We start from the raw sequence: 12739 nt of genomic DNA, 5'->3' as shown, positions 1-12739 counted from the left end.
AATTATTTGATTTCCACATAACTGCTTCTTTCAAGATCAGTACAGACACTGTGGGTAAATAGCATTCATACGCTGAAAAAGTGACAATTTTCTCATTTGCTTCATTCTAATTGAAATTTTGATGAGTACACTGAACTAACTTCACATTTCACATTTAGATTACTACCTGCTACATAGTGCCCTGCTCAATCACTACACCAAACGAGTGTCTCTGGACAGACTGGCTGATAGAAAGAAAGCTATATGGGCATCAAGCCAAGCATTATGCCTGTATCAAGCGAAGTGATGGCACTTGCAGCTGGTACCGAGGTGGGCCCCCCCCAGAGAAAGAGTTTATTGACATCAGCGAACCTTAAAATGATCACTTCGTAAAAAGCCTTGGAGTCTAATTCCATCAAACATTGCACACTCACAGCTTTGAACTGCCAACATCTTATGTATCTGTTGCTTAGCAACAAAAACAAATTGTGCTGTACAAGTAAAGTACAGAGTTTGTGGAATTGGCACCCAGGCAAGAAGAGGAACAAATCTCTTGGAGGTAGCTTATAAAGTTCTGCTTTGTATACAGGGGCTTTAGTTGAGAATGTTCCTCTGTGTTCTCTAAGGCATAACAACTTTCCTTTTTTCCAATATGAATGTACAAGAACAAAAGAATGATCAGATTTTTGCCCCCTATTCCAGTTACCTAGCAGATTAAAAAAACTCTGTGTTTTAGTCCAAAACAGTCTTTCTGATACAGTGAAGAATGTTTGTACAACTATCTGTACGGAAGCCTTCTGATAAATCATTATTGTACAGTGTGTATGTAAAGTATTATAACAATGTGCTGTAAAAAAAATTCAAAAATCCATGTTTTCTTCATATTTGTGGAAACAAGTTAAACATTTTTTGTGATTAAAAAACTATGTTCTTTTCTCTTTTGTATGTTACTTATATGTCATATTTCTTACGCGAGTATTATAACATTTGTTAGTAATTAGGTTCAATATATATGTTTGATAATCACAAACACCTATCCAGTTCATTGATCCAGTGGATTTGGCATATACTGTAAAGAGAAAAGTTGAATGTTCTAATGCTTAGGTATTGCACCAACAGAAAAATTAGGACAATGGGCACCCTTAGACTAGTTAGGTTTACAGGAAAGGTAAAGCATGAACACTCTCACTGTAGTACTAGCACCTAGTAAAGCCTTAGTAAATGTGTGATCATATCATTATCATATTTCACTGCTGTCATAAGCCCTGTTTTTAGCCTGAGTCACTTTAAAAAAATCCCCAAATATTTATTTGATGATTTTTAATTGTTCAGATTTCAATACAAAATGCCTTTTGCCATAATGAATTTCACAGTTCACAAAAATGTACCAGAAAAGTGCTATCTTTCTGGAGGTTTAGGGAAAAAGGCAAGATTTTAACATTTAACATTTAATATTTAACAGTCCATAGCATGCATATGAACATTTCCATATGTTTTTAAGTTTGTAGAGTCAAACTAATAAGGGATGGCAAACTTCAAAAGTTTGGCACCCAAGTTGAGAATAGTTATCCACATCATTCTGAATCTCTGGGTTTGAGAAACTGAGCAGGAAGCCTCATGAGATAAGGCTTTTTCATGACATTTCCACTACCTCCTGAATATGATGAGGTCAGAAACACCTCAGAAATACTCTGCCCCTCTTTGTGTTTTGGAATTTCACCATGTAGATTCCAGCTGTGGCTAGAATTAATGCTAAGGTAGCTGCCATATGAGAACTGAGTACAATAATTAGCTTAACTACTTTGACCCTCAACAATAGTTCAGGATTGGCTAAAGCCACTTATTATTTTATATAAACCTATTAATCTACACCTAATATTGTAAGCGTTCCAAAACTAATGAATGATACATCATGATTCAGTAATGGAGTAAATGGTCTTTGAAGTTGTTATAGTCTATAGGGTAAAGAATCCTATTTTCTGTATATATTATGTATATATATAGTAGTGTATATATTTTGTTTGCCATCCAGCTCTAAGGAAGTAATTAAGATCGCAATCCTACAAAAACGTATGAATATGCTTAAATTTATGCTCATCAGTAGTTCCCTTCAACTCAATGGAGAGTGCACACCTCTAAACTACATTACATTGGGCAAACAATGCATACTTGTATAACTATGTGTTTTAATGACACGCTGTAGTTTATTGTCTCTGTTGGTGCCACTATGGTATTAATATATTTTTACAATTGCGTAAATCAATATTTACACAATAGACAAAATAGCTTTGAAGATGCTAATGTAATAGTATAACAAATAATATATTTAAGTATTTTATGGCTAAGTACATATTTATGTAACACATCAAATTGGGTAGGGGGTTTCTGTGTTGTTGATTCTCATATACTGGTACCTGAATGAAAATCATCATCTCTTTTTGGGATGACTGTAAAAATATGAAACCATAAAAATAAAACAACCTAACCCAAACAAACAAAAATACCTATGTTATAAACCTCTAATGTTTTACTTAGTCACATAAAAGGAAAAATATTTACCATCAAAACTGAAAAACCTAATTTAACTCACCACACTGCACCTGAGATTTACATACAAAAAATGGATGATCCTGCATACCAGTACCATTGACACTGCACTTTCTTAGGAGCAAAAGGTGGGATAAGATCAGAGCTTCCACCTTGCATCTGAATGTGCTTATGCTTGTTGCTTTAAAATAAAAGTGAAAAGTGTTGTGTAGCTATTACAGTAACGAGAACATTTTGTCCTTAATCTACATAAAATGTCTTAAATATTAATGGGCTGTAATAATTCAAGAAAAGTATATCATTTCAGTTCCAATAGAACACAATAGGGGGACAGAGAGCAATATTTCTTGGAGGAATAGGTCACCAGTACTACTTAATAAATAATCAACATTTCATCCTTTATTTTATTTTAGACCAACTTCGCTGTTTTAATTTATGGTAATGCAATAAAATACCATTAATTTCTTCTGAACAACATACAACCCAGCCAATATTCTGCTCTATAAAAATGCAGTTTGTAAAAACTAATTTTATCCACATATTTTTTTATGATTATTTATAATAATGCAATGAAAGCTATACTTTTTCCAAAAAAAGAAAATGAACTGCAGATAAAATTTTTGATAGTGTGATTTACTACTGGTGCAGTGGATATATTTGAATATATTCTACAGATACATGTAGCTAGCTAGAACTCATTTTCTTCTGTCATACCAAAACAGTTCCTTCAAGCTGCAATAGCTTTATGATCATACATGTTTTCTATCAAATATATGGCTAATTTAGTGTACAGTACATGTACAGTTTGATATTTGTTTTCAAATTCATTTTATTGTACTGCTGCATTTTGAACAGAACTACACAGTAAATGGATATTTTCTACTTTGTAACTTGTTTATTGTAGTTCTGTTTATATTTTAAAATTATACAGTAAGCAGGCCTTAAACTCAGTGAATGTAACACATGCCTTCTCTCATCCTATATTAGAAGTTTTTCTTTAGTATATGTATATGATTTATATTTCAAACAAAACTCTTCAGTATGAATGTTATTATATGAAATATCATTTTTCTATATTTAGTCTATCAAACATTTTACAATTGATTTGCCCTGAACTACCCAATATAAGGTGTTTCAAAACTAATGCCTTTCAAGTCTTATTTCTGTTTGAACTTAAATCTGACTAGATTTTCCATCATGGAGAACAGAGAGTCTGTCTTTCTAATATCAATAAAGAGGGGACGTAGAACTTTAAAAGGACACTTCAAAATGAATATTTAGTTTACTGACAAGGACAGTAAGGGGGAAAATCACCTACAGTAAAGCTTTCACGATGTATTTTCATTGTATTATCATTCATTTATTACAAAATATTCTTAAAAGAGAATGTCTGCTTTCCAGTACCTAAAACTTTAGTGTGTGTGCATGTGTGTTATACTGAAAGTCAAGGATGAAATATAGCTTGCTATATCGTTTGGTCTTGATTTGAACATGACTCATTTGACTCATATTCACAGTTGGAAAAACATAAGAGAAAGGAGGCCATGCAGGAGAAAAAATGAAAAAAAAATCCAAGATAATTACTGAAATCATTTAGCTAAAAGTAACTAAATAGTGTATGTCTGTTCTTAAGATCCTTCTAATTAAATTTTATGATTGTGTCCTAAAAATAAGTCTGAACAGGCCACTTTTTTCATGGCAAAGAATGTTAGGAGGCAGAAATGTTGTGAAAAAAGGAAACTAATTCCTGAAAGGAAAGCTGCAAACATGTGACCCAAGCAGTGATGAGTTCAGAAAGCACCATTTTGTAAAGTTTTAATCAGTTTTTTGAGTGAAATGTCCCTGTTCCAAAAAGCTTTCCATTAAAGCAGCTCCCAAACTTGCACAGGAGAATGGTATCTTTGTTTACTTACCTTTTATTGCCTTTGGAAAAGCAGTACAAGAGAGCCAGGCACAAATGATCACTAGAGTATGAAAGAAGCAAAAGAAATAGAAACATAACAGTACAACAAGCCTGCTGAGTTCAAAATCTCCCATTCTCAGCGCTTTGGAATGCCCTCTTATCCTAAGATATACAGTTTTGAATAAGAGAAAAAAAAGTTCTAGGTTATGCCTGGGAAAGAAATAGGGCTGGGATGGACCGGAAAAGAAGACAGATCTTTAAAAATCACAATGTATCTGTATAGGGAAGAGCCATCTCAAACCAAACTGGATATTAATAACCAAGTTTAAATAATAAACATTAATTACCCTGATTCAGGTCATCTACTGAGAAAACTCCTCCCTCTGGATCATCTTATTTCTCTCCACAGAAATTCCAATAAAAGCTATCTTGTGTATTTTTTCTGAGCCACAGAGTTCACAAAACTTCCTCCAAAAGAGAAAACAAACAAATCTACCATCTAACTTTCCTTGGTCACTGTACTGTAGTACATTTGAAATATCCATGACAAACCAACACAGAGGAAAATAAGAGCTGTCATCAAACTAATATACAGGAAATTGGTAACCCTCCACAAACTCAGTCAAGTCTTTTGCAACCAGAAGTTCAACAAAAGGCAAAATAATAACCTCCTTGCTCGAACATTATCGCTGTGCAGGGTCCAGAGAGGTAAGGGAAGAGAATAATAAATAACCCTCAAATCCACCTTGTAATATGTTAATAATCCCATCATCCGCCAAACAATTTTTTATGCACTGATAACTAAATACATATTAATAGTTTTCCAAGTTTGTATTTCAACTAAAGGATTTAAATTCAATCTGTACTTTAAAATATCAGCTGGCAGTGGAACTTGATGGAGATTTTGGTCTTTCTGCAGGGCATTACATGGAAGTTACAAGCAGATTAGCTGAACCCTCAACCAATGCTTGTGACTGAGCAACGAGATATTTTAATCTCCATTTTTGTAACTTCTAGTTAGCAGCTGTACAAGCAAAAATAGGGTTTTTATAAGCTAATAAAATAATTAAAAGAGCACAAATGAATCACATGAAGGTCAGTATGGATCAGCTTTGATCTTGGCCATCTCCAGTTCTCTAAACCAAATGTACAGTATGTAGTATGTGAAAAAGTACACTATGATTTGACGAGGTGTGGTTCTACTTCTCTGACTATAATGAATTAATCCCCAAAACAAAGGACACTTGTTCATTTCTCATGTTTCACTTTTCAAAAATTAGAGAAAAGGACCTTGCTACCAAATGCATTAACACTCGTGTTGGGGAAAGTCCTCCCCATTCTCATAAGATCCTTGGGGCTGTGGACTATTGTTTGACATTCACTGCTTTAGATCAATAACATTCTTTCTGAAGAGCTCCCGTTCACCACTCACATCAAATATGTGGCTATTATTGAAGCTCCTCTCACTTGAAATTGCACATGGGGTACAAGAAAGGATAGGCATGCTAAGCTTATAGTCCATAACAGCCAGGATTCTGCACCATGCAGCCATGCAAAAGAGGAAGGTGAAGTATGGACAGTGCATGGACAGAGCATGCTACACAGGGATTGGTTCCTACAAAGTAAGCAAGTCAATCCAAAAATGCGTAATGCAATGTATAGTAAATGCAATGAAATGTGTAATGTATATAAAGGGAGAAGGTTTCTGTGTAACTTTGGAGCTGTGATATACCCTGCACCCCATCCCTCTTGAGTTTGAGTCTGATCAGCTCAGCGCAGCACTGCTGTATGCCAAATAAAGACACCTGAATGACAAAGATAAGAGTCGAACTGAGTTCTTGGGAAGCCGAGTGGAAACAGGTCTCAGGGGGAATCCCAACACATATGTGAATCTTCATATGGTGGCAGAAAACATCTGCTCCCATCCCCCATACAAGGGAGGGAGTGAAACTTACCTGCTCTTGTTGCCAGCTGACTCTGAACTAAGATGCCTACAGAGCTATCCCAAAATTCCTAGAGAGGTATGTAGAGAACTTCCAATGTTACCTAGCAACCATGCACCAGGGATTATGGCATTCCCCCTCAGTATGGTTGCTTGGCTATTGAAGCTACTGAGTTGAGGATTATGGGGCCTCTAGCAGCTTGTTTAATAGACAGGAAGCTGGCCTTAGGAACAGTATTGATATCTGCAGCTGGCGCCATACGGTGTGCATAGCTGGCTAGGAACCTTCTACTTGCAGAAATTCATGGATTGAGAAAAGCAGTAGCCTTGGCAATTCTCCAAAGATGATGCTCGAGGAAGCAGCCATGTGGGGCCTCTGAAGACTCCAGATTTGTGCGACCGTTTGATTTCTGGAGAATAGCATCAAAAGATACTTTGTATGTGGGGGCCCTGGCTGAGGTGTGAACGTTTTATTGGGTGGGCAAAACTCTGGGAATTGTGACCAGCATCAGCTCAGGTGCATGAGAAGGTAAGTGTTCCTGAAACAACCTGATTTTAGATGAGTTTGAGGTCCCATGCAAACATTTCACACAGTCTTACTCATCACGAATAAAGATCATAAGTATTCTGGGATGCATCACACAAGACTAGACTGGCAACACTTCCATGAAGTATCCTCTGCACTTTAGCATTTTTATTCTTTGGTTCATTAGAACCAGTTTGTCTATTTCAAAGGCGAAGGCAGTAATCTTTCAATTACCACAAAGATGCTTTCAAGAGCTCACGCAGTATTATGCCATTGGAATTTCTAAAAGGGCATTTTTTAAAAAATAGACACAGTGAATAAGGGAAAATGAATCATGGGTGATTATAACTCCAGTTCTTTTCATACAGTAATTGGATTTTAATGTTACTGTTTGCACCTACCATTTCCTTGTGATTTGGGTAGAATGTTTGTTCAATTAGAGGGAACTTCTCCATTCCCAGAGTTTTGTAGATGGACACCAGCTGGGCGAACTGTAAAAGAAAACAAAGAAAAAACAATGCTGAAGAACAAAAGAAAAATTCTACTGAAATGACCTCCAAATTGTCATTCTGCATCTTAATTTGTACACTTCAAAAACTCAAGATCAAACACATGTATGTATGCAATGTTGCTTTAAATTCAGTCCGACTGTGGTTCTTTCTGTATAGTAATGAAGTGCATACATAACAGCTAATCATTCCATAGCATATATACAGATAACATACATTAGGCTAATGGCTTAAGGTATCTTATACTTGACATATCAGAGACCCTGTCTACACTTACCTCCGAGATTCGGTGGCAGTCAACAGGAGTTATGCAAGCTACGCAAAAAACTTGTGTAACTCCTGTCGACTTCTCTGCTCCTCTTCTGAACGCTGTCTTCACTGCACTGTGGTTCCCGCCGACGCAGCGCTACCCCACTTGTGAAGGTGGTCTTAGTACGTTGATTTCTGGATCGACTGAGTGGGTCTTCACTGACTGCTCAGTTGATCCAGAGAAATAGATCTGACAGCGGCGACTTTGCCACTGTCAGTGTAGCCGTAGGTGTATTTTGTGATAATAAAGTATATAAGAAATGTTACATTTCTGTAGCACCTTCCATCTCAAGATCTTGAAGCACTTCACAACTATCAATCAATTAAGCCTCCCAGCACCTTTGTGAAGTTAATAGGTGATTTTGCAAGATGGGGAAACAGAGAGAGGCGCTAAGTGATTTTTCCACAATTACACAGCAAGTCAGTAGGAGAGCAAAGAATAAAATTTTAATTTCCTAGCTCTTTGTCCTGTATCTTAACCATAAGACCATCCTTTCAATATCTTTAGTCAAGAAAGATCCCAATTTATTTAACAGAGTATGTGTTATGTGCAGTGTATGCAACAATCAGTTTACCCACCACAGAAATTCAGTCACCTCTTGTGTGGACTGCAGTAACTAAGATTGCAAAGCAACACTTTTTAGTAGTTTCGGACACATAATGAGGAGGAATTCCATATTAAATATATACTATTGGGAAATATCTGGGCTGTACTATAAGTTTAAAAAACAAAATCACTTGATATCATGGCTTATCAAAGCTTTTAATGGGTACATGCATGTGATGTATTTAATTGTCTATATGCGAACATGATTTATGCAAATTAGCATAACAATATGAATAGTACAATTTGCTGGTTAAAAAAAAAGTGAAGAGCAATAGAACTTTGTACCATAATGTAGTTTGATCAAATGCCTACTCTGTCAATGAAGTTTATAGGACTCAGGGCATACTGAAAATTGCAGAAGGGAAATAAGGCTGATGAAAGCTTTGTGTTAGATTTACAACTAGCAAAGAGGATTTGTTTAGTTTAATGGTGCTTTCTTAGCTCTTGTTTTTCAGAAACACATTTTTAACTTTGTAAGACCCATAGAAAATGCCTTAACCTCAAGTAGCTTTCAGCAAAAGATGAGTAAATGCTAACTAGTTGGATGCATGCAATATTGCTGTAGCTATGTCAGTCCCATAGAGAGACAAGGTGGGTGAGGTATTAGCTTTTATTGGATCATCATCTGCTGGTGAGAGGGAAAAGCTTACAGAGACATGAGGAAGAGCTCTGTGTAAGCTTGAAAGCTTGAATCGCTCACCAACAGAAGTTGGTCCAATAAAAGATAATCTCACCCACCTTGTCCAACTAGTTGGATAGCATACAGAATAAAATTATAACTAAGGGAAATGTTATCCAGAATACCAAAATAAAGAGGTTTATGGGTAGGATTCCTGACAATTTATTATTTATCCCAGACTCAGATTAAAGAACTTTGGGGCCCTGTGCACTAAGGAAATTGGGGTCCTCCCACCTTCCATAAAGCGCCCTTGCCCCATCCCTACCCCATCCACATAGACCCCAGGATGTCCCTCTTGCCCCACCTCACAAACATACCTCTGAATGCCCCTTCCACTCCACATATATCCCAACAACCTGCCACCAGCCTCCATGCATCCTGATAGCCCCCATACACATCATAGCAGCCCTGTCAAACATGCAGCTCACCGGTAACTCCTACCCACTTCCAAGGTATTGCTTTTTCATCACCTATATTGGAATGGATATGAGCAATCACTTGAAGAAGAAAACAAGGTTATTTACCAGTTCTCGGAACTTTTTTTCCCCTTAGCAGACTCCGTAGGGTTGACTCTGGTGCCCCCTGGAGTCTGGTGCACATGCCATGGTATATGAGGCACCGCCGACCCTACAGCCCCTCAGTCCCTTCTTTCTGCTAACTCAGACAGCAGGGACCGGGGGTGGCTGCTAAGGGGAAAAAAGTTCCTAGAACTGTGCATGGTGCCGAGCACTCACCTATATTGCTATGGACATGAGCAACATATCTCGAAGAACATCAGTTACTGGTAAGTAACCTTGTTTTTTCTAAATAGTCCCGCTGCTGTTACTGATGTGGTTGCATTTTAAGTACTCTACAGTTAAGAAAAGCTGGGGAAGAGGAGCTAGATATTGTGCATAAACTATAGCCAAAAATTTTTGTTTAAAAAGTGGCAATGTAATGATTTTTTTATATTTGTAATATATATATATATATTTATTTTGTACCATTAAAGGACCTATTCAAACAAAAGCAAACAAAATCAGGTCTGAGTTTGAGGATTTTCTCATTCCAAACCCAGAGGGTGTATCCAAAGTTCATAAACAGAGCCTATCTTTGGGTTGTATAAGATTTTTTGGCTCCAAACTTGCAAAACCACAAGGAATTTGTTTAACCGCAAACACTGTAGTAGACCCAATGGTTTCAAATACAAAGACTCACATTGGCAATAGTGCAGACGTGCACAATACAAGTGGGAGCTCCAGAAGGCATTGTGACTCGAGGAAGCACAGTGCTTCCTGGAGAATTCTGCTGCACAAAGGCAGTGTGGCTCTGGTACCACAGTTTAAGATGATGCAGCACATGCTCTTTCATTGGCTCTTCCTCTCCCTGACTGCTATGTGTAGACTAGGATTTAAAGGTGTGCTGTCAGATCATGGTAGCTAGCTTGATCTCACTAACACCTTCTAAAACTTTAGTCAAATAAGGCCTACTCACACATTTAAGTCATGGTCAAGATAAGGCTACCCTACCGTATTAGGTTATCAGGTCCATCCCTGTTCAAGGGCAAGATGGTTGTCTGTGATACATTCTTTGTTAAATGTCTTCAGTGACAGGACTTACATGAAGTGCAGGACGGAGGTAGACATAACTTTATTTTTTATTTAAACAACACAAGTACTATATATGGATGCCAAAAACACAGGGGGATTTTAACCATTATCTTTTTTTAAAAAAAAAATCCACAGGGATTCACATTTCACCAGAGAAATTTTCAACTTCTTAGAAAGGAAAGAACCAAAAACTGGAAAGAAGTTTAAGTGCTTTTGGTTCTAATTTTAGCTAGTTGAATTTCCTCTTCATTTCTAAAGACTGTGTCTTTGTCCTTTTCAGCTGTGACAGGGATGAGAAAGATTCACAATTAAATATATTTACGGTTTTCAGGTTTTTCTTAAAAAAATTCTTGTGACTTTGTAACTTTTTTTGTAATGTCTCTTTTATCTTTGCTTATAGATTTTTCTCTCTGTGAGAGAGCAGTGGATGGCCAGGTGCACTCCTCCTACAACGATGCATCATACAGATTAATACGAAGCACTTAGCCAAAGAGCTCTTTGATTTGATATAAAGGTTCATGGGTTTTTGTTATAAAGCGAACACTGTAAATTTGACTGCACATACTGTACTGCAAGATGGCAGCTAATAGTTATAGAATTCTCCTTGTGTTAGCATCACAATTAAAGGCTTGGATAATGACCTTGCTTACTATTTCCATTCTATTAAAGTGCACTTAAGTACAGGTATGTATCAGTGAAAGGCTAAAAGTAATGCTAAAGATGCTGAGTGTGTTTTGTGTTTTTAAATTTAACTATGATATTGAAGTGAGTTACTCCAGACTGGCTATTTCTAACAAATACAAATTTATAATCCTAGCATCTTGGTGGTACTAAAAATTTCTTCTTGTGTTCTAAAATAAAGACCTATATGTAATAAACTTGCTAGCGTGTATCTGTATCATAGTTCTCTGCTGGAAAGAATCAGAACTCCTGAACTATGCACCATAAATTCTATAATGCTAACAACTAACAGAGATTTTCCTTTATCTCAGTTGATAGAGGCCTGTATTTTTTGAGCAGGAGGATCTACATTCTGCCCCTACTACTGCTTTGAGATTGTAATGGGCCATAGAATATATCATAGTGACAACCATGAACCCCTGGGTTGCCACATATATAAAAATAGGTATTGTGTTTGCTCTTCACCACTCCTCTGAGATCTCACTCATCCTTCATGAGTTCTTGAAGATAATTGCTAACGGTTCTGAGATTGCTTCCGCTAGTTCCTTAAGTACCATAGGATGAATTTCATGATGTCCTGCCTACTTGAATACATCTAACTTATCTAAATATTCTTTAACCTGATGTTACCTTATTTAGGCTTGCATTCCTCCTCATAGTTAATATTAATTGTGTTGAGTATCTGGTCATCATTAACATTTTTAGCGAAGACTGGGGCAAAATACACATTAAACACCCCAGTCTTCTTTCATGTCCCTTGCTAGGTGTACCTCATTTTGTGTCTTAGCCTTTCTGATTTTATCCCTGCATGCTTATGCTCTTCTTTTGTACTCCTCCTTAGTAATTTGTCCATGTTTCTACTTTTTCTATAGGATTCCTTTTTGCTTTTCAAGTCACTAAAGACCCCCTGATGGAGCCATGCTCCCTATCTTTCCTTCTCACTTGGATAGTTTGCATTTGGGCCTTCAATAATAACTCCTTGAGAAAGTGCAAGCTCTCCTGAACTCCTCTTTCCCTTAGATTTTCTTCCCAAGGAATCTTACCTACCAATTCTGAGTTTGTGAAAGTCTATTTTTTAAAAGTCCATTGTACTTATTTTGCTATTCTCACTCCTTCCTTTCCTTAGAATCATGAAATCTATCATTTCATGATCACTTTCACCCAAATTGCCTTCCACCTTCAGATTCACTACCAATTCCTCCTTGGTCAGAATCAAATCTAAATTGGTTGTCCCCTGGTTACTTCCTCCACTTTTGGAAACAAAAAGTTGCCTCTAAAACATTAAAAAAACTTATTGGAAATTTTGTGTTTTGCTATAGTACTTTCCCAAAAATATATATGGGTAGTTCAAGCCCCCCCTTACTACCAGATATTGTATTTTGGATATGCCAAATACCTCATTTACCTCCTCTTCCTGATTTGGTGGTGGGTGTGTAGTAGATCTTTACCCTGATGTCAGCCCTATTTT

General features: G+C 36.8%; 2 protein-coding genes across 3 annotated transcripts in view; one reads left to right on the top strand and one right to left on the bottom strand.

The window, feature by feature from the left end:
- The window catches only part of TIMP4 (TIMP metallopeptidase inhibitor 4), a 36157-nt gene extending 35243 nt beyond the window's left edge, over positions 1-914 (top strand). The window contains exon 5 of the mRNA XM_067543757.1: positions 159-914. Coding sequence (XP_067399858.1) covers positions 159-356 — 198 coding nt within the window. The 3' untranslated portion in view covers positions 357-914. The remainder of the gene's footprint in view (positions 1-158) is intronic.
- The window catches only part of SYN2 (synapsin II), a 347358-nt gene that overhangs the window by 128974 nt on the left and 205645 nt on the right, over positions 1-12739 (bottom strand). For both annotated transcript variants that reach the window (XM_067543755.1, XM_067543756.1), the window contains exon 5: positions 7299-7388. In XM_067543755.1, the coding sequence (XP_067399856.1) occupies positions 7299-7388 (90 nt within the window). The remainder of the gene's footprint in view (positions 1-7298; positions 7389-12739) is intronic.

The sequence above is a fragment of the Emydura macquarii genome, unplaced genomic scaffold (genome assembly GCF_026122565.2).
Source record: "Emydura macquarii macquarii isolate MOO-44397 ecotype Brisbane River unplaced genomic scaffold, CSIRO-AGI_Emac_v2 contig_968, whole genome shotgun sequence".
Classification (NCBI taxonomy): domain Eukaryota; kingdom Metazoa; phylum Chordata; order Testudines; family Chelidae; genus Emydura; species Emydura macquarii.
Note: the sequence above shows the minus strand (reverse complement) of the source record. Positions and strands in the feature narration are given on the sequence as shown.